Genomic DNA, 22,250 nt, shown 5'->3' with positions numbered 1-22,250 from the left:
GATTTCTAGCCTGGAAACATTCAGGCTATGGAATGATGCTCTGGGTGATATATTCTTGAAAGAAGTCCTCAATTTAATACTGTTTAAAGTCTTGTTTATGTGTTTCTCATCTAAAACAATTAAAATAAATGAACATGAAGCTGTTGGCAACTTCACAGTCAGAGTAAGGAGTTAAATCGGTGCCGCCTTGCTGCATTATCAGTACATTTCTATATCTAATGCCACAGAAACAAGTTCTACCAGCCGCCCGTAGTTGCTGATGACTGACAGATACCCCAGCAAGCTCGAGCGCCTCGAGAGCCCTCGCTGCAAGATGCTCCCCGCAGCCCTGGAGACCTCGGAAGGAAGCAGAGCTACGAAGCCGGGCACATCCACAGGAAATCCTGCCAGGAGATGGGGCTGTCTACTCCAAAACACCCCAACACTCGCCTCAAAACCTCCTGCAATTTCTTTCCCTGGATTCTCCCTGCAATCTCCTCCCCAGATCCTTCTTGTTTAGGTGCTACGAAAATACCACTTGAGAGGAGAGAAGCAGGCTGTGCTGGGCACAGGGGTGATCAGGGAGGAGTTAGTGGTGCATGTGGTTATAATAATTATTAACTAACATGATAAAACACCTAAAAGCATTAGCAGAAATGGAGATCTTGGCTGAACAATCAGAAAATACAAGTTAAATCTGCTCCCACCCTCAAGGCAGGGCCACTGCTGAGGGTATCGCAATAGCTGTAGCGGATGTTCTGGGGAAAATAAAACACCCTTAATTTACGCTGAGCCCCATGAATTTGAATTGCGGCACTTAACTGCGTGTTCACCGACAAATCAAGGCAGGATATGGCTAGAAGATGTATGGAGCATGGAGGGAAGGAAGCTGAAGCAATGAATTCAGCTCGCCTTTCCTTGGGGAAAAGCGGCACCATCCAAAAACCAGTGTGACGGGCGTAGATCGAGCAACAGCCAGATGTACAGCACCTATATCCTAAAGCCTGTCCCTCATAGCAGCTCGCAGGCAGGAGGAGCTGCAGTGAACTCTACACGATTGCTTACTCGTCAGCAATTTTCTTAAGAGATAGTTCGTTCAGGGAAAGCATTTACAGGGAAGTTGGCACAGAAGGATTTTAGCACCCGCTGACTTCTCCAAACCCTTCCCGGCTGATTTCCTCATCTCTCCTCCGCTCACATGCTCTGAGTCCGCAGCATCTCCAGTGACAAGGTGCTTCAAACGTTCCTGCAGATCATGGGCAGACTGAGGTCCTGCTTTGAGCAGTCCCAGGTTGGGTTTTAGTTAGCACAACTAATTAATTGTTGTCAGATGTTTGGAGTTTACTGCCTGCATCCTAGAGGAGCACAGAGCCATGAAAACCTTAACACTACGTATACGAGCACTAGGCATTTCCTACGCGGCGTACCTATATCTGCACTTTATTCAAAGATTTTTGACTCCGAACACAAACCCACAGCAATATTTAGTGTATAAGGCCCCCGTGAGTTTGCAGCCATGGAGCCCCAAACACTCCTGAGAAGCTGGATGAGCCCCGACCTCATCAATACGGCAGCACGGATGGTGATCTGGGCTCAGCACCTCCTCGCACACACCAACTGCCTCTCGAGGAGGACTTGCTCCTTGGCCAGACCTTCCAAAGAAAAGGGAATGCAAAGCTCAGAGTCCAAGGGAAGGGCTGTTCTACAATTAATCCATCACCAGAAGGTAGAAAGCTCAGCAGAACAGTGCGGGGGAGTGTCCGAAATGCACAATGTGCCTGTTAATCAACCTGAAAAGCAGTTGGTAAAGGGATAAAATTCACCTCTGCAAGGAAAAACTATGTTCTGCTAAGAGGAGGCGAGATGTTCCTTCCAACCCAAACTTCAGGAACACCGAGGTAACCTCACTCCGGCTGTGCCCCAATTACACAAGAAGGGAATTAATTACAAATTGTTCTTTCATGCTGACAGCTGATTTTCCCTCCCCTTGTTAATAATCAGGGTGGAAAACAACAACAGGTAGAAGATAGCAGTTGGGGCTGTCGCTGCACTGGTTGTTCCCTGCTGGAAGTTCTGCAGATGTTTTGATCGATGCCAACGCTTCTGGAGTGAGTGAAAGTGGATGGGAAGAGCCTCCTCCTGAAAAACCAGCAGGGAAGCAACGTATTTAACACACAACCTGCACCCCTCGATGGTCCCTTTTCTTCAAATTCATTTTTTAAGCCAGTATAATGGCATGTTAGAGAAATAGGGACAGCAGAAAGGGAAAAGTAAGGAAATAGAGCAGAAGGAAGGTGGAACTCACTATATTACAAATAAAGGTGGGGTGTGCCTGTTTTTAAAAAAAAAATGGCTGGCTCACAGAGATCTCCCCACTTTCAGGACCCAATATTTAAGGTTACAGGCAGCCTACCCCGATTAAAGAATCTCAATTTGCTTAAGTAAACCTTAAATCAAAGGTATTTCCCTACAATGCTTTCTGAAAATCCACCCCGATTAAAACATTGGCCCTCAAACGCCAGTAAAACGCAAGCAGAGCGCAGGTCTTAACACTTCACCAAAGCCAAGCCCAGTTAGTCCCATCCTCATGAAAACAATTAGCTCTAGATCTGAGGGTTTCTACACAGAAAAAGTAGGAGGAAACCTGGAAATCACGACACGGCTCTGCTGAGCAAGGAAGAAAAAACAGCAGCTGTAAACGGAGGCAACGGAATCAATACTCTTTTCTTGGCACAGGCTAAATTTGAACAGATGATGGTGGCTAGCTGAATGCCCGTCTGCCTTCAAAGCAAAAATGTGTGAAGATTACGCTTCCGAGGCAGCTAACCCTGCACCCTCCTCTCGTCTTTTACAGCCTTCAAAATCATCCCCCCCCCATCACCCTGAAGCGCCACCAGCATCCTCCAAGGCACCCGGTTCGTTCCTGCAGCGCACTAACGGCGCTCAGCGGTAATTACGCCGCTCTGAGCTCAAACAAGCATCAAAGCGAGATCTGGGGATCAGACTTAATATGCTAACACACCCCAAAACTGGTAGATGTCCAATTTAAACCCATGGAAAAGGTGGGAGCAAGCGGCGGCCGACTCCCTTGATACCCAACAGCTCGCAGGGTCGACCTCAGGATCAAACCATACCTGCACAAAAGGGAACGAGCCAAATTCGTTACAGCCCTGATGAGGTATTTAGTGACTCAGGGTGTTAATTATGTTTGGAAAAGAATTTTCCAAAGGCCTAGTTTGAGATGTCCGTCTGCAGGAAAGGGGTTCAGCGCTCGGGAAGGCGAGCAGGCGACGCCAGGATAAACAGTTCAGGACCTGAGCTCGGTGTTTTCATGGCTAATAAGTCTTGCTGGCATGGAGCAGGTGAAATGGTCCCTTTTCATGGAGCTCATCTCATCTCATCCATCTCTCAATTCCTTTAGCTCGCAGAGGACTTCACGGGTGCAGCTGAAGATGCAGTCAGTCGCTGGCACCAGGGACCCGCGCTGGAGGAAAGGCTTTGAGGTCCGGGAGCAGTCTCAGCACTTTGGTCTTCACGTTAATGCTTAAATCTCCCCTTCTGCCCACAGCTGGGGGAAAACTTCTCTCGTACAAACAATTTACACCAAGTTGGAGGTTTGTTAAGACTGGATTTGGTGCCACCCCTGCGATTGAAGGCAAAGCACATCCTTATCCATCAACCTTATCCAGCAGGAAAGCTCCCAGCCGCCTCTCTCCGTAGCAGGAATAACCTCTGCGGTGTCATGGAAACCAATTTCCTTATTTCTCCCTCATTTGAGGAAGGAGAATCCGTACTCCAGGTGATGATTAACTGATGACAGCTTCAACTAAGTGTTTACTGCTACCGCAGGCTCCATCTGCAGCGTTGAAGAGAAGGAAGCTGAGCTGAACCCAAATAACAAACCAGAGCACAGAGACGCAGGATTTGTAGACTGGTTCTAAGCCTCCAACCTCTCACAAGCTTTACCAGGGCACCAGAAATTAAGGCAGAGTCACAGGTAATCTCAGGATAGTCCTTTTTATCTCCACCCACCAAAACATTCACCTTTAAAATGAAAGCATTTTACAAACAATACAATGTTGATACCACTTAGTTTCGTTCCGCGTTAAAAGGAAGAATAAAACATCAGGGAGAATATTACAGTCACATGGAAGTTATGCAGAACCTTAACGGCGTACACTGCAGAAATTAAAACCCCGGAAGATAATTTCTGATGTTTCCAGACAGACAGGCTAAGGGGACAAACCACATCTTTGTTAAATATAGAAAAGTTTCAATTCAAGGGGAAGAGAAGAGGTTTCGTTTGCCAGATCGTGAAGTAGCACTGGTTTGCACGCATGCTCAAAAGGAAATTCTCCTAGTACAAAGCCATCTAAAAAACAGAGACCGCACAAAACCTAGCTACTAAAATGAAGATTTGGTAAAAAAAAAAAATCCTCTATTCCCCCCCCCCCAAAAAATAAATCACTTTACAGGTAAAGGCTTCCACTGCCTAAGTGAGTTTAGTAGAATGAGAACTCAAATGATGTGCTATAGAAATTCACAGATACAGTTATGTCTTTAAAAAAAACCCACAAACCAAAATACATCAGGTCTTTTACACATCAGCTTCCCCCTCCAGAGTTTACTCCGCATCCTCATCCTCTTGTGCTGCAGCAGCTTCCTCGCTTTCTTCCTCCTCATCTTCCACCTCCGCACCTTCTACTGGCTGTTGCTCTTCTTCCTCAGGGAGAGATTCCTCTGCAGGTGGGGAAGTCTGCTCCTCCGTGTTTTCTGCATCCGGCTCCACCTCTGTTTGTGCTTGTGCCTCGATTTCTGTCTCTGTCCCCGTTTCTTCTCGCTCCCCCTCATTTTCAGCTCCTTCTGGGTTCTCTTCAGGATCCTTGTTTTCCTCATCTAGATTTTCCTCCTCTGGATTTTCTTCTTCTTCTGGATTTTCCTCTTCCAGATGTTCTTCCTCTGGATTTTCTTCTTCCGGATTTTCCTCCTCTGGATTTTCTTCTTCCGGATTTTCCTCCTCATCCTTGTTTTCATCTGCTCCTTCTGCTGTTCCTTCCTCTACATTTCCACTGGCTCCCCCTTCTCCTTCCTCATGCTCCTCTTTTTCTTCTGGGTCATCCGTGAAAGGATTCTCACCCTGAAAAGAGAAGACAAACATTCATCCGCTGCGAGCTTATCTCTAGCTGCTTCGAGGAATTCACACCGGCTACAGGCCAGCAAACCCTCCCAAGAAGTTCAGCGTTACGGTTGCACCAAAAGCAGTCAAGTGAGCAGCTCCTGAAAGCAGATGCCACCTCGAGAATTCAAATCAACACTAATATGAGCGGTGACAGCACAACGGTCAGGTCTCCGGCCAAAGTTTAAGCTACTCATCCTGTTCGCTCAGGGTTCGGTGTAACATGTGGGGCAGGAGATGACAGATGAAGTCATCTGCACTGTAGAAACTCAATGACCAGCAACCAGGAATCCGATATATTATCAAAAAACCTCCCCAAATCGCCTCAAGGTTCAGTAATAAGCACTCTCAGTAGCCAACGGCACAAAATTCCTACAGCATTAAAGCGTTGCTACCAGCTTGACCCCATACCAAGCTGCTCCTCAAATACCTACCTTCAAGTACCGCTCCAGTTTCTTACTGATTAGTTTGTTGTTGAGAATACTCCTCGCAACTACCAGCGAGGATTTTTTGGACTGCTCCATCATAGCCTGTACGGGAGGACAAAAAAAAATTCACTTAGATTCTGTTCTGAATTAACTTACGAGGCCAGTAATTAGTCACAGCTCGGCAGCGGACGACAGGCTACAGAGCACACTTTGGTATTTGGGTAGGTGACAACACAGCAAATATTTAAGAAATCTGTTCTTTTCTGCACGTTCCACAAATTCTGTGCTTCGGAAAGGTGAGTATCAGGCAGCCAAGGAAAAGCCGCGTGGGTTGTTTCACCCACTTCCACCAGCGGGATCGTTTCCTCTTTCAGTCTCTGGGGACTGAAGTTGAAAGGCGGCACATTTGGATTCTGCCGAGGTGTGGGGAGCGAAGGACGGCTGAACAGCCGAGCGCTGCAGATGGTAACGCAGCCTGCTCAACATCGCCACAGCAACACGCCAAGATTTACAGTTGCGTGCCGATACACGTATTTTATACCTAGAAAGAGCTGTCGTCTGACAGCCATCACCTCGGATCGCTGCTTGTGGGTATAGTAAAGCTTGTAACGACATCATCCTGCCTGTACGTGGAAGCGGGGAAATCAGAAAGCTGTTTATTTTGCAAGAAACAGGGCAATAGACATGAGATCTCATTTTCAGATTGGCATGAAGCTTTGCCGAAGGCATTTTAATCCCGCAAACACCTTGCTCGCCAGCTTTTGCAAAAGGGAAGTTTCTGGGGATGCAAGAACAGTCAAAATTAACTGCAGACTGCGGACAGAAATTTCTGGGGACACAAGAATATCAAAATTAACTGCAGACTGCAGAGAGAAGCACTGAAGAGGATGAAGAAGAGTTCTCCCTGGGTTCAGGAACCACGTGAACTCAAACCGTGCAAATTCGTGCTCCTGTTATTGCAGCTGAAGCCGAGGCGCCAGGCTGCCCACTCACCCGGCGGTTGTGGTTGTGGTCAAGTGACTTCAAGTGTTTCTGGATGATGCCGTACTGCATTGGGATGAAGAGGTCACAGGCAGCACAGTGAGCCGCCTCCACCTTTTTAATAAAATGCTCCATGCCAACATCTGAAAAGGAAGATAAGAACGGTATTAACCGGAAAATAACCCTGGGATCTGTGCTGTGTTCCGGATTTTACTCCGGCCTGCACCACAAACTCCTCTCTAACCACCCCAAACTCCTCTCCAATACTTCCACCAGCATTGAAACAGCCTTCCCAGGGAGCAGGAGAGGAGCCAAGCGGAGCGTGCATTACACCCAGCCAGGTTAAGGGAATACCGGGGGCCCAGATACAAGCCCGGCCGCACGCCGCAACGATGAGCGACGCGAGCTGCAGCTGCATCAGCACTGCGGGTTTGGGGAAAAAAAAAAAAAAATCTCTTCAGCCGGCTAATCATTTAGCTAGAGTCCACAAAGCTGGGTAATAACCTGAAGTGGCTGACGGTGCACTTGAGCAGACAGTAGGTTTTACTCTTCAGCAACACCAGCAGGTTCCTCCCCTCCCCTTTTTACTATTTTACTATTTATAGAGTTGACAAGACAGCCGATACACATGACAAAGGAACTCTTGCACGCACACGGATAGTAAATCTTACCTTGCGTAAGATCTTGGTCCCTATAAATCTGCTGAATAACTGCGTTAATGTCTTCAATTGCTTTACGACGCTCTTCAGTTTTCCTAGTTTTATTAGCAACGTATTCCTGTACGGCAGAATAATTAGTATTAATCTTTCCCCCCCCCCAACTTTTAGGCGCATCTCTAGCGTCTATCCTAAAGGTCCTACAAAGGTCCTATCACGCATTGTCCTGCGGGTAGCACTGCCTTTCAGCACTTAAATCACCCATTGCGGCCACCAAAATCTGTGGTGGGCAAGTATTTTATTTCCTACCAGTGCAACCAGTAAGACTAGAGGTTAAGCGACCTGTTCAAAAGAAGAGGGCGGTTGAGGCAGAGCTGGAGTAGCTCTGATGCTTTAGCCCGATTTTACTCCACCTTCTCTAGGAGTTTCCAACACAGTTACTTAGAGGGGCAGTTTAGGAGCTTTACAGCGTCTCCAAAATTATTATTAATAATAATAATAATAATGCAACTCTCTTAAACCTAGGGGACAGAAACATAACCAGAGGCTCACCTGGAGAAAGTCAGCTGTTTGTTGAGGCAGCTTGGTTCCAACAAACTTGAAGTGTTCCTTATGAAATTTACTCTCGAGGTGACTGTTCATCTCGTCGTCGTAGAAGGTCCGATATTTGCATAACGAACAAACAAACTGGATCCTGTTAAGAGAGTCGGAGACGAAGGGAAGTGATATTCAAACCAATCCATTCCCGTTCTACTGGATCTACTCCCTCGGTCTACTTAAGGGGTAGCAGATAAACTCATGGAAGTCTCCAATGCTTTAAGCATTTACGGGATGTTTCCCAGAGGTGTTCCCATTTCTATTTATCTTTTAAGCACGGACGGGAAGAAGACTGGCAGGAGAGCAAAGCAGCTTCTACAAGGAACAGACAAAGCACTGGGACAACTGGGAACAAAAGGACGGACCCTGGCTGGGAGTACTACAGTCCTGCCAGAGAAGGAAGCAGCATCACTAAAAAAAAAATGAAATAAAATAGGAGACGTTACCTTTCTACCATGCGATCCCGATGCCTCTTCTTTTGCCTCTCTTGAGTTTTCTTGCCCGCCTGCAATTTGCGTTTGATTTGACTGATCTCTTCTTGAATTGTTAAAGCACCTAAGTGTTTAAAGCAGGTTGTATTTCAGGGCACTACTTGAGGACACCACCTGATCAAAGAGAATTTCCCTAGACAAGTTTAATCGTCAGCCCCACCAACCCGCACAACCTAGAGACACCGCAGAGTCAAGAAGCTGCTCCCACTGACCAACTACAGGTAAATCTCTGATTTATACGACAGTGCCGTCCACCCCAAATTACCTTTTTTCCAAGAAAAGTTGCACTGGGACAACTGGGCTTGGTGGGGGTGGGGGCAGAGGGGAGAACCACGACAGACAGACTCTAATGTGGTTTCCCAGCTCTTTATTTTAATTAGTGTTTACTACTACTGGTTTTACAAGGTTTTAAGTATTAATTAGTTACAAGTTTGATTATTTGAAGTACCCCCCGCTCTGATTTGTCCAGCCTCAAGGCGAACAACCAGCAACACGATAAAGCTTGGGTAAGGGGAACCAGTTTACACCATTTATTTTTGGGACAGAAAAGCTGCTCCTCTGTCCGTCTGCCCACCCTGGCGTACGTGCAGGCACGTCCCAGGATCAAATTTACGCTGCCCACCGGCGGGACGGGCAGCAAGGACCCCCCACGCATCTTGCCAGCAGGTTTCTATCCAGCCCTCCTGCTTTTCTCTAAGCTCCCTTCGGGTATCGCGGTGCTTCTCCGATCGGTCCCGTCTCTCCAAGCTGGGAAGCTCCATCCCCAAACAACTTACCCAAAGTCAAGTCTACGGCACAGCGGGAAATTAAATCTGGTTCCCTAAGCCCCAGGCTAGCAGCTCCACCAACCTACCTTGACCAAGGGATCCAGCTCCTCCCTAGCAGGGCTTTTACAGCATTTCCTTATCCCTGAGCAGACACAAAGGATGGGATTCATCTGACTAAATGCAGACATCACAGCTGAGCTAGTCCCCTGTCCCCCCGTCAGCGGAGATCTGACAGGTCTCATCCTGAAGAACAAGTGAATCGTGGCCCCGGGAAGGGCCCCCCCGTTTCTCTCCGCCGGCTACGGCGATGCAATCTCACCGGAGCCTCACATGCGAGAGCCTCGACTGCTCTCGCTCATAGGACCCCACCTCTGAGATCTATCACAACACCACACCAGCGTCCCCAGGGGACTCGGGGACACGGGCAGAAGCCAAATCGCCCTTCATCGGGAAGGCGCAGAGGTTTAGCTCAGGTCACCAAGATGCAACAAACTGGAAGGGACAGCGAAGCCACAAAGGCAAACGGAGCAAACAGACTCTAAGAACTGAAGGAGCCTGAATAAACCCATCGGATCTAACTGGAAATATCTCTTCTGGCCATGGCGGAACCCTCGACTGGAGGGGGGTTATGCTCCACACGGAGCTTCAGAGTGCAAATGAGCCGTCACGCACACCAACTCACCTTTCTCTGAATCTTTTCCTTCTTCGTCTTCCCCCTCCTAAAAATGCAACATCGGGAAGTTAAAACCATCTAGAGAAAGCGAACGTCTGGAGGCTGGTTTGACATAGTCACCAGAATCCTTCCTCTCAAACCCTCCCCAGGCACTCAAAGCACCGCACGGAGGAGCAACATCTCCACCGGATCTGGCCGCTCCACACTCCCTTAGCGCAGGGAAATCCGGCGCGGTGCCCGCTCGCTCGGCAGGAGATGCTTCTACAACACCTGCAGGTCTTACATCCGAGAGCTTTCCCTCCACCAAGCTGAAGGGCGCCGGCGGAGGAGTGCCTTCAGTCCCCGACTAGAGCAAGGCAACGTAATCCCACACTTTGGGATTCTCCATGTCGCAGGCAATTGATTTTGGGGTTTTCCTTACTTAAAGCTCCTTGCACATGGGTATTTTACTGCGTTTCGACACCATAAAGTGACTCACAGTGACACTGCGGCTGGGAAGCCCCTGTGACATCCATGCTTCCCTTGACAGAGCATTTTACTTCCATCCTCTCCCCCCTACTTGTCCGAGCCTCTGCTCCCTGACTCGGTTTGGGAATAACGCGGGAGTCCAGGGATCTGCCCTCACCAGCTCCTGCACCTCCAACCAGAACTACAGCTTTTAATCATGATAAAGTAGTTTTCAAGGGTTACTTACGCCTCTAGAGCCCTCTTTCTCCTCTTTTTCTCCCGATTCTCCTTCTGTTCCCTCCTCTGAAAGAAACAACATGGTCAGCATGAAGAGAAGTAACCCAGATTGACAGCAACAGATTTGCCACTGCATTAAACACGTGGCAAAGCACGATGGTTCTGCCGGAAAGAAAGAGAGCGGCGGCTTTATACCGCTCCTGAACACGCCACAAAGCTGCTCCACTCTCACCGTTGTCGGAGTCGGAGTTATCGGAGCCGTCTGTCTTCGCCGCCTTGCTGTCGGGTTCATCGGAGCTGTTTGTTTGCTTCCGCTTCTTCGCGGTGGGATCTTTTTTGATTTTCTTTTTCTGGGCCTGCGAGAGAAGAGAAAGGTTAATCCCGGCAATACAAGCAGGTGCCCTCTGCAGCCAGGAATGTCTTATTTTACTCATTTTTATCGAGTTAAGCTTCCCGCATTAAGTTTCTGACAGGCAGAGTTGATCAGGCAGGACTTAATCCACCACACCTCTATCCGGTAATATAGGGGATGAAGCTGTGAAGGACTGCAATATTCTCCTGCCTTCGGAAAATAAAGTTTTTAGGATTAAAACATCCCACGTTATCAATACTGCTGTGCAACCGAGCGCAGCCTCCTCTGTCTGCTTAGGAGAAAACAAGCTACAAAGCCAATAACACGCAGAATTAGATATTATCGCTTCCCAGAGTGTATTTTGGAGCCCTTCCTGGCAGGACGTGTGGGTCTGTTGGGAAATAAGTCTCATATGGCACAAATACTTACCTTAAAATCCGAGTCCCACATTTTCCAGTTTCTCCTCATTCGTTGTTTCATCATTCCTCCTCCGTAACGCATATTTCCCGAGAAACCTCGCATTCCCTGGAACATGCTGAGTTCTGGGATAATGTTGTGGGAGAAGAGGGAAGGGAGCCTGGAGGAACCGTGGGGACCGAGACCCCGCGATCCCATCGATTGCGGAGGCTCATTCCACTGTCCGCCCATGCGCCCGGGATAGGAAGACGCCATGGGTCTGTTATTGCGTCCGTCTCTACCCCAATTCTGACCCCGTTGACCAAAGTTATCCCGTGCTCTGTTCTGGTATTGATCCCGGCGGTTCCCGTAGAAGTTGTCGTAGTGACCTTCGTAGGCGTTATCGTTGTCGTGTTCGGACTCGTTGTAGTCGTAGCCGGATCGGTACATGTCGCGGTCGTTCATCGAAGACCTCGAGTCGTAGGATTCATACGAGTCGTACCTGCAAGAGATGCGTCGGTGAGACACCAGTGAGAAACAGCGGCAGAGGTTAAGCAAACAAAACCCTTTGAAATAGATTTTTAGCTTTATTTTTTTTTTCCAATCGCCAGATGTTTCACTCAACATGGGACATATTTCACTGCATGGTGGGACAGAACATGGACCAGCAAGAGCTGGTGAGAAAACTTCAAGGTTTCCATTCCAGCGGTGGAGGAACCAGAGACCTTTAGACCCAGGAAAACCCTGATGCCAGGGAGCCCCTTGAACCATCCATGTCTTTTGGAATTACCAAAACGTTTTAAAAGATTAAAAAAACTACATCAAGCACAGGTTCTGTCACCAGCTGAGGTTGGGGGTTATCAGTTCGTCCCCACTCCCAAACATCTGCTTTAAAATGAGCTTTAGGAGCAGCCGAAACAAACCAAGAGCTGCTCGTCCTCACAAGTTCCACCTTAGCCAGAAATACTCCCAGGAACAGCGAGATTTACTCCTCAGCTACTCAAGAAGCACTGTGGTACAACCAAAGACCTATTCCAGACCCATCCTTCCTCACTCCCCATATGCCATCCATCCATTAACGAACTGTTTTCCCAACTGGAATGTGCCCCAACTATTGTAAATCACTTTTTTCCTCCTGGGAATGAGGCCGCAGAGGATTTTTAACTTTATATCCTGCAACAGTAGAACAGCGGCACATGCTTCGTACTGGAATGTAAGGCTTTGCGTGCTTGCCGGCAGTGCTTTCACTGACAAGGCAGGCGAGGAGGAAACCCGGCGCTCAAGAAAAGATCGCGACACTGCACTAACGAGCCTCGTCAAAGCACGACCTTACAGCAAGGCCTCGAGAGCACGGAGATAGGAATCAGCTGGGGGGGAAAAGATGTTATCCCAGCTCCAAGGCCAGACAAAAGTCACCCAACAATACAAGGAGAGACATTGGAGCTACAAAATCAGGTCAGGCACTGATGGAGGAGCTCCCAGTGTTCGGTTACACCTAAGCCGGAGCAGCTGGAGGGTGAGCAGCTCCTTTTCTGCTCCGTTATAGCACGGAGCCGATGTTCTCCAAGTGATTTATCTTCCTCTTACCCCGTTTCTCATTATTTCCTGCACAGAGCAGGAAGTTTTTAGCTTTTTAGTTAAGCCTATCCCATTCCCAACTGGAAACACACCACAGGCAGGAGCATGTCTGCGAGTAGCCGACCGCCAGCGCACGAGATCAAAGCAGAGGAGCCCAAAACGATGTCCGAAGGGACAAGAATTCAGGGAACGATTCGGCAAACCTTTTCCAGCGCGGTTAAACTGAGCAAGCAACCGAAACAAGTTGATTTGATAGAGTCATAGGGACTTATCATTTCGTAGGAGAGTTACTGGTTTGGAAGTGTAGGAGTGGAGCAGAAAACAGTCACATCACATTTATTAATATTTACTCTTGAATTGTACTTTCTCTAACGTCCTTTTACTGATTTAAGGCATTAAAATCCTGGAGTCGGTAGCCACCCTGCGGAAATACCAAGTCCTGGCTCAAAACTCTCAGTGCACGTTAATAAATAAGAAATCTCTGGGGAACGAATCCTGTTTATTAGTATTTAAACATTAACACACATCAGCAAGGAGTTGGCTACATCATAGAGCTGAGCATCTGGTGCGACACTGGCTACAAAAACCTCACTGCAGCAGCACCAGTCAATTTACTAATCAAAATTAGTAATTTAAACTCAGATTAAGTACGAAATAGTGCCTTGTTTTCCTTAGTGCTGCTCTACAAGTACATAAGCTCGTGAGAATGAGGAATAAAAAAAGATTCCTTACAATAATTATTTTACCAAAGAACCCTAAATTTTAGCCACTGCTGGAAACACGGCACTTTAAGTCCCAAATTCAGGTTTTTTTGCAAGACATGGATGAAAACTTAGTGTAAAATTTTATAGTTACAGGTGACGGGAGGACGTGGCTGAGCCAGCTCTGGACGCTCACCCGAGTCACGACACTGGAAAAGGCAAGAACGAGACCAGCGAGGAAAAAAACGAGCAGCAACGACTCTTAACGAGCAGCAGGTCGTTACCGCATCTCCTCGCCTCGTGCCCTGCGCTCACCTGTCTCCGCCGGATCCGTAGTGTCCTCCTTGCATCGTGTCCGTGTCCATGTGCGACACCATGTCTAAGCGCTGGTTCATTTTCGCGATGACGGCGTCGGCATTGCCGCCGCCCGAACCGTCGGGGTTCATGTCAACGTCCGAATTGGCCATTTCCCAGGAGTTCGACGTGGCCATGCCATATCCGTAATTACCCGAGTTATCCTGGCCGTATCCATAGCCGTAACTGTATCCCTCGTAACCTGGAACAACAAAAATAAAAGAGCTGGGTTTATTTCCAGTTATCCAGCTTCGCTACCATTTTAATTCAAATTAAGATGCCCCAAGCAATCGCCAAAGGGAGTTAAAATTAAAAAAAAAAGCTCAAATTTCAGATTTGAACCGTTGAGCCCACAAAGGTTTAAGGGAACAATTCGCTCGTATAAATCCCATAAAACACAGGCACAGCCTATAGCTTCCTCCACCTAACCTGCTCCGCAGAGGAATAAACATGGCCAAGGCAAAGCCTCCACAAAAACCTGGTTTGGGTTAACACAGAGATACCAAAGAACCATTTTAAGCTGGTTTTCAGTTTGAGATGAAGTTGTCTGTAGCCAGATGAACGCAGCTAGGATATACCTTCTCCGGGACCTATATAAGCTGCTTTATAACCCCTTAAATCCAAGGGGATGACGCTATAGCGCGTCCCGTCCTCTTCAAAGAGAGCACAGCCGAGCACTGAAAGCAAAACCACTTTCAGCCTAGGGTTTCCCACACATTTTAAATCAGAAAGCGACAGAGAGGTTTCTCCTCTCGCTAAAGAAGCCAAAACTGTTATAAACAGAAAAAAAAACCACCGTAGGAATAACACACAAAGCCAATTAAAAGCCTGCCAAGGGTGAAAATTTAGGTTTTTCTTCTCCCTGACCTTTTATTTGGCTGCTGACACAAGTGGGGAGAGAGTTTGTATTTCTGCTGTCTCCCCAAACCTCGATTTACATCATCGCCTGCACTGTGGGTTTTCCAAGTAGTAGAAAAGTTTTTGTGATGGGAAACAACTCCAAAACCCAAATATTCTGCCTAGAACAGTTTTCCTGTGCAACTATTTACAGTAACAAAGTTTTCTGTTAGCTTCAACGTGAATTTTTAAAATAAAAGAAGGAAATCGTCGCACAGGCGGGAGCAGTAAGAGGCTACACAGGGGCTGTGCCACGGCGGGGACGGTGGTCGCTCGTCACCGAGCTCGGCGCGTCTCCCTCAGGCTCAGGAAACGGATCTGAAGTGGAAGGTAATAAACCATTACTCCAGTTTTTACTGTACTTGCCTCTGTTCGTCCCAGAGTTCCAGTCTCCATAACCTAGAAAAGAGCAAAACGCAATTAGAGACGAGTGTATCGTTATCGTGGCATTCGCGGCCAGAGAGATTCTCGTTACCCAGTGTCAAAGCGGAGCGACGCCCCGAATAATCCACGAGTCTTGCACCAAACATCAAAGAAATCAGACCTTAACGTCACCCCGGCTACGAGACGTTCCCACAAGAGCAACATCCTTTGCTCGTCTTAACACAAAAAAGGGGTTTTAATTTCAAGCTGAACTCCCGGTAATGATTTCCACGACTGAGTATTTTGGGAGCAGAGTTGAAGCGTTGGGGAAAACGAGAGGGATCTAGCATGGAATGAACCCTGCTCCAATTAACACCTAAAAAGAGGGGACCGGGACATGTCAGGGAAGTTTTAATCCCATCGTCCGCCAACCTGCAGCCTCCCGGGACTGACATTCAGATGCCCTTTGAGGCGAAACATATCTCGACGGCATCGCTGCACTTTGCCCTTGCAGGAAGCTGGAAGATGGAGATACCGGGATGGAAAGGTGCGGTCCGGAAGAGCCCCGGCCGGGACACCGACATCCCACGCTCCCCAGTCGAGAAACCATTACCTCAACGTTAATTTTCAAAGTAATTACAGCCTCGTTAGCCAGGGTAGGTATGCACACCGCTTCCCTTGGTATCAATCTATGTGCACGCTATGGGAAAGCGATGTTGCCTTGCAGGTTCTTGTTGCAGTTTCCCCCATAATTAGAAACTTCTTTTCACAGAAGAAAGGCAATTTATTAATTTTCTTTTCCCCGTTACAGTCTGAGCCGCTTCCAGCCGAAACTGAATACAGCGACAAATCGCTTCCTACACCCACCGTACTCCACAGGTGAGCCGAGACGCCGCTCCAGGAGCCAGCGAAGGAATAAAACCCGTCAAGATTAAAAGAAGGAAAGGCAAAATTGCCACTAAATCAAGCGAGGAGCAGAGTTACAGCCGTAACCTGAGTGAGGGTGAGGAATTCCTGTCAGCCGCCACCGCCAGACAGAAATCAGATGGAACCTAATTAAGCTTGATCACGGCTATGCTTAAAATAAATCAATTTTCTGTCAGAAATAGAGGCTGGCTCGCTCCCTTCTCCCCCGCCACCCGCATCGGGGCTGGAAGCTGCCCTGCCCCCGGCCTGGGGAGCACCGGGCCGGGGTCCCGGGGGTGGGAGCCGGAGGGGCCGAGGCCGCAGCGGGGCTCCGAGGCGCTGGGCCGGAGGCAGAGCCACCTCCCGGCCCTGAGGCCCCGCTGACACGGGGTCGGGACGAGGCCGGGCGGCGGCGGCGGCAGCGCCCATCTCCCCTCAGGGGGCCAGCCCGGCCGCTACGCCCACAGGCTCCGGCCTCCCCCTGCCTCACAGCCGACCCCCCGAGGCCTGGCGGGGGCCCCGACAGCCCCGGCCGCCTCCCGGCTCCCCCGCGGGGCCGCCCCCGCCGCCATCTTGCGCCGCCGCCCCTCACCTGAGTAGCTCATGATGGCGGCGCCGCCGCAGCGGCCGCCTCCTCCTGCGCGAGACGGTAACGGCGGCGCGCCGGCCCCGCCTCCCCGCCCCATTGGCCGCACCGCTCCGCCTTCCCCACTCTCATTGGTCGGCGGCCCCCCGCGCCCCGCCGCCATTGGTCCAGCCTCCCCGCGTGATCCGCGGCTCCCATTGGCGGCCGGCGGATGTCGTTCACTGCCTCCCTCGCGTTCCACAGGGCGTCCCCCGCGGCGGTTGGCGGACGCAGGTGTCAATCGCAACGCGGCGGGCTCCTCGCTCAATGGACCCCGCAAGGCCGAGCGCTGACTGGTCGGCGCGGCTGTCACCTCGCGAGAAGGCGTGACCGCCACCGCTCTCTTCTCTGATTGATCAGCTAGGGGGCGGGCTGACTCCGCCTGCGCCAATAGCGCGGCAGAGCCGCCTCGGGCCGCTAACCCCGCCCCCAACCGCGGCTGAGCCGCGCCTCGCCCCGCCCCTCTTCTCCGCGGCGCTGCTGCTATTGGCTGTCTCCGCGGAGGCTCCGCCCCTCGAGCCCCACTCGTGTCTCCCGTGGCGGGGGCCCGGGCGCGGCCTCAGCCCGGCCCCGCTGTCCCCGCTGCCCAGCACAGGGCCACAGCCCCCCACTGTCCCCGGGCCACGGCGGGTCCCAGCGTCCGCGAGAGGCGGCCTCGTCCTGACCCCGGGTCCCCTTGTCCCAGGGGTCAAGGCCACGTCCTGATGTCACCTTTGTCCCAGGACACGGCCCCGTCCTGACCCCCGTGTCCCCTTTTCCTAGGGGTCAAGGCCACGTCCTGACCCTGGTGTCCCCTCTCCCCAGGACACGAGGCCACGTCCTGACCCCGGTGTCCCCATATTTTAGGACATGGCCCCATCCTGACCCCCAGTGTCCCCTTTTCCTAGGGGTCAAGGCCACGTCCTGACCCTGGTGTCCCCTCTCCCCAGGACACGAGGCCACGTCCTGACCCCGGTGTCCCCAAATTCTAGGACACAGCCTCATCCTCACTTCCTAGGACATGGCCCTGTCCTGATCCCCGGTGTCCCCAGTTCCCAGGACACGAGGCCACGTCCTGACCCTGCTGTCCCCTCTCCCCAGGACACGAGGCCACGTCCTGACCCCCAGTGTCCCTTTTCCCTGGGGTCAAGGCCACGTCCTGACCCCACGTCCCCTTTTCCCAGGACACGGCCACATCCTGACCCCTGGTGTCCCCACATCCCAGGACCCAAGGCCACATCTTGACCCTATTGTCCCCTCTCCCCAGCACAGGGCCACATCCTGGCCCTGGTGTCCCCTTTTCCCAGGATACGAGGCCACGTCCTGACCCCCGTGTCCCCATTTCCCAAGGGTCAAGGCCACATCCTAACCCTGGTGTCCCCATTTCCCAGGACACGGCCTCATCCTGACCTCCGGTGTCCCCTTTTCCTGGGGGTCAAGGCCACGTCCTGACCCTATTGTCCCCTCTCTCCAGCACAAGGCCACATCCTGACCCTGGTGTCCCCAAATTTTAGGACACAGCTTCATCCTAACCCCGGTGTCCCCACATCCCAGGATGCAGCCATGTCCTGACCCCATGTCCCCACATCCCAGGACACGAGGCCTCATCCTGACGCCCGGTGTCCCCTTCTTTTAGGACACGGCCCCGTCCTGACCCCCGGTGTCCCCTTTTCCCAGGGGTCAAGGCCACATCCTGACCCCGGTGTCCCCAAACTTTAGGACACGGCCTCATCCTGACCCTGGTGTCCCCACATCCCAGGACACAGCCCCGTCCTGACCCCGGTGTCCCCATTTCCAAGGACATGGCCTCATCCTGACCCCCACTGTCCCCTTTTCCCAGGGGTCAAGGCCACATCCTGACCCTGGTGTCCCCAAATTTTAGGACACGGCCTCATCCTGACCCTGGTGTCCCCAAACTTTAGGACACAGCCCTGTCCTGGCCCCAGTGTCCCCAAGCTTTAGGACACGGCCTCATCCTGACCCCGGTGTCCCCACATCCCAGGACACGGCCCCGTCCTGACCCCGGTGTCCCCTTTTCCCAGGGGTCAAGGCCACGTCCTGACCCCGTGTCCCCACAACCCAGGACATGAGGTCACATCCTGACCCCCCCACCCCCCCTTCCTTTAAGCCTCCCCGGGGGAGCCCTAAAACCCCCTCAATCCCCCCAAAACGGGGTCCCCAGCCCCGCCCCCATCCCGACATTCCGGGTATCCAGAGACTCCGCTCTCCCCCCGACTTCATTTCCAGAAGAATTTAATCCATCGTCCCATATTCCCGGGTACAAGAATCACCAGAATATGCCCCAAAAAAATTGGAAATAAAAAAAAAAAAAAAAGAAAAAAAAAAAAAGAAAAAATATTTATCCGTTAAAATTCCTTCCGAAATTCGGAAGTTTTGGGATTTCCAAATAAAAATGAATATTCCTTATTTCTACACAAATCTAGAGTTTAAAAAAGTCGGAAGGTCTATGGAGCTAGACGAGGGAAAACCGGGAAAAATAAAGAAATTACAAAGCAACGGTGAAACTGGGGGGGAAGCGGCTGAGCCGAATCCTCCCGGCACCGCCGCCGCCGCGGCCGATACCGGATGGGAATGCCGGGAATTCCCTGGGGATTTCCCAGCTCCCACTGGAGTTTATTTTCTCCGGTGGGTTTGCGCTCACTCGCCGCTCCTCTCCGGTGAAATTAAATGGGATACGGCGGGGTGGGGGTGGGGGGGAAGCGGTGAATCCGGCGTTTTTTGGTGTGGGAAAAGGGGATTTTGGGCAACATGCAACCCCGGAACCGAGGGATTCCGACATCTACGCGAGACTAAATTTCATCGTCGCCTATGGGGGAAAAAAAAAAAAAAACAAAACCAAATCGAATATACATTAGCTCTAAGGGTCATATACAAAATCCACAGCGTTTTCCGGGAATGCGGCTGCTCCCCGAAATTCCTCTCCGGCCCGGCTCCATCCCGAATCGCCGCCGGTAAAGGCGGCACCGTTTGTTCTTTGGGTTAAAAAAAACGGATTTTGGGAAATGAGGGAGGGGGGGGGAAATTTCCCCACCCCCCTCCCCACCCACCCCCGTGCCGGGACCGGCATCGAGTCGTTCCCTCCCCGATCCGGTGCCGGATCCCGGTTTGCCGCGTGTCTCCCGTGGGATCGCCGAGGGTTGTCTTGATCCATGTAGTGCTTGTGGCCGGGATCGCGTCCCCTCCCCAGCTCAGCCCCTGGACGGGACGGGGGGGAAGCTCCGGAGGGGTGAAGGCAGCGATCGATCCCCCCCCTTCCCAAGAAAAAAAAAAAAAAAAAAAAAAAAAAAAAGGAATTATGGATGCGGGAAGAAGGGGTGAGGATGTTCCGGAGACATCCGCGGTCGCTTCCCCGTGCCGGCTCCGTCACGGTGAGAGCCAGGGATTTGGGCTCCCGTTACTGAGCCTCGGCGAGGGTGGGGGGTTCGGGAGGGGGAGGATCTTCGCCCCGTAAAGGATCCGCTTTGGAGAAATTCATTTCCAGGATGTGTCGCTGGAGGTGCCGTACCCATTCCTCCTGGATGGAGAGGGGACCTTGGAATTCCACCTCGCAGAACCTACGGAGGACACGGCATCAGCTCGGGAATCGCGGTTTTGGGGTGGGGACAACACACGGATGGGGACGGCCCCCCCAAAAAAAGGGATCCACGCCACGGAGCAGGGAAAGGCAGCGCTTCCAGCCGGGAAAAGGGGATCCCTACGGATACAGGATGAACCCCCCCCCCTTTCCCGAGGTCACCCACCTGCATTTGAGGGTGTAGATGTTCCCCACGAACTTCACCAAGGAGGTTTGCGGCGGGCGAGGGACCAGGGAAGGCACCGGCCTCATCCGCGGCGGCGGCTGCCGCGTCTCCTCCATTTTCTGTTGGAATTCGGCCCCTTCCTCTTCCCGGTGGAGGGGGGTGTCCAGGGGTCTCGCCTGCCTCCGCTCGAACTCTGGGATAGGAGAAACGGAGGGGGGGGGGGGGGGGGGGGTTAGATCGGGGGCGCAGGGGGGCACAAACGGCTTCACGCGGCGCCGAAAGCGGCGGCATGGCACCGCCGGCACGGCATGGCACCGCCTCCCCGCTTCCAGGGAGCGGCCCCCGCTCGTCACGGGGAACTGGTGAGGAAGAGGAGGAGGAGGAAAAGGGGGGGGTTCAGCTAAAGAACCCCCCCCGGCACTGCCGGGAACGGGCAGAGGGGACAGGGCAGGGTTTTTCCCGGTGCTCTGCCGGTGCCGGAGACCCCCTCTGCCCTCTCCTGGCCGGCTTCTCCCCAACTCACTGTTGATGTTCGAGCGTTGATGTTCCTCCACCTTCACCAACGAGAGGGGGGAAGTGATCATGGGCCGCTCACCGCTGCTTCCCCCATCCAGGATTTTTCCGGCATCGCCGTGAGCCAAATCTCCCGTCAATCCTTTGCTCAGAAGGGTCACGCCGCCGGCTTGAAGGCTGAGCGGCATCCGTCGTGCGCCGCCGCCGCCGCCGTCGTGATCCCGGGCGTGGGAAGAGTTACGGAATTTCTTAGTGAAAGGTCGTCCGCCTTGGATGTAGCTACGGTAAGCGCCGGCTTTTTGGGGTCGATGTCGGATCCATTCGCTGAGGGTCTCGATAGGCGAACCGTTAACGCACCATTCGGTGACGCCGAATTGCCGGAGATGCGCCCGCGCGTGGCTGGCCAAGGCTTTGCGGTTTTCGAAGTAGAGGCCGCACAGCTCGCAGCAGGCTTCGCTGGCTGAGGGGGGAACGCACGAGGGGTGAGCGGGCCAAGGCCGGGACGCGGCACGGGGCCGGTTCCCCCGAAAACCGGTGCCTCCCTGCTCTGCGCCGAGGCAGGTCCTCCGGGGGATTGCAGTTCCCCGTGTTTTCCCGCTCCCGAAGCGTCCCCCGGCCCTGCTGGGGGTCTGGGACGGCGGGGAAGGCTCCACGGGTTGGAGCAGGAGCAGCAACGACCCCAAATCTTCGCTCCCCTCTCCCTGCTCTGCATCCCCGTGAGCCAAAAACCCTCCCCAGCATGAGGCTGGGGGATTCCCCGTGCCTCCCCGCCCGCGGCATAAAGGACATCCCGGGGCGGGGGGGTACACGGTGCTTCTCTCCCCCCCCCCGTCCCGCATCCCCCACTTACACGTGTGCGCAGGTTTGTCGTGCACGGACTTGGTTTTGAAGGGCAGCTCGGTCTGGATGTACGCCTTGTGCTTGACTTCGGCGTGAGGACCCAACCGATCGTCCTGTAACGGCCGTTTGGCAGACAACGGCGTCAGGAAACCGCCCTGGGGTTTGCTGGTGAGAGGCGACAACGAGATCTCCCGGTTCAAGGTGGAACTGCCGGGGCCGGGTTTCCCCGTCCGCCCACCCAGGGGAGGGAGGGCCATGCCCTGCAGGATTTTTCCGGGGGACTTGGGGTCCGTCCCTTCCTCCCCGATAGATTTAGGGGGTTCGATGCTGGAGGTGTGCGGTTCCTTCTTGATAACGCAGGGTTTGGATTTCTTCTTGAGGATCTCCCGTAGCGTGTCGATGGGTGAACCGTTGACCGACCACTCGGTCACCCCCATTTGTCGGAGGTGGGATCGAGCGTGGCTCGACAAACCTTTGCGGTTTTCGAAATATTCGCCGCAAAACTCGCAGCGGATGTCTCGCACCGGGTCGGCTCGGGAGGCTGCGAGGAGAG

At 52.2% G+C, this 22,250-nt stretch overlaps 2 protein-coding genes across 7 annotated transcripts in view; both read right to left on the bottom strand.

Moving 5' to 3' along the window:
• Positions 1–3,982: 3,982 nt before the first annotated feature.
• AKAP8L (A-kinase anchoring protein 8 like) lies at positions 3,983–16,663 on the bottom strand. The gene is made up of 13 exons (XM_072848368.1): positions 16,572–16,663; positions 15,077–15,109; positions 13,775–14,015; positions 11,214–11,682; positions 10,665–10,788; positions 10,443–10,498; positions 9,758–9,794; positions 8,264–8,372; positions 7,773–7,914; positions 7,236–7,341; positions 6,577–6,707; positions 5,590–5,685; positions 3,983–5,116 (listed from the first exon to the last, which is right to left on the bottom strand). Exons 1-13 carry the CDS (start codon positions 16,582–16,584, stop codon positions 4,604–4,606), a joined length of 2,070 nt encoding a protein of 689 aa, XP_072704469.1. The 5' UTR covers positions 16,585–16,663; the 3' UTR covers positions 3,983–4,603.
• A 2,169-nt stretch (positions 16,664–18,832) lies between these two features.
• Positions 18,833–22,250, bottom strand: part of WIZ (WIZ zinc finger) — a 59,404-nt gene continuing 55,986 nt past the window's right edge. For 4 of the 6 annotated variants that reach the window (XM_072848343.1, XM_072848347.1, XM_072848344.1 and 1 more), the window contains 4 exons: positions 21,708–22,238; positions 20,868–21,317; positions 20,345–20,537; positions 19,863–20,158 (listed from right to left, as the gene is read on the bottom strand). In XM_072848343.1, the coding sequence (XP_072704444.1) occupies positions 19,999–20,158; positions 20,345–20,537; positions 20,868–21,317; positions 21,708–22,238 (1,334 nt within the window). In that variant the 3' untranslated portion in view covers positions 19,863–19,998. The other 2 variants (XM_072848345.1, XM_072848346.1) reach the window with 2 other exon arrangements.

Source organism: Ciconia boyciana, chromosome 31, assembly GCF_034638445.1.
Source record: "Ciconia boyciana chromosome 31, ASM3463844v1, whole genome shotgun sequence".
NCBI lineage: Eukaryota > Metazoa > Chordata > Aves > Ciconiiformes > Ciconiidae > Ciconia > Ciconia boyciana.
This window is presented reverse-complemented; position numbering and strand designations above follow the sequence as displayed.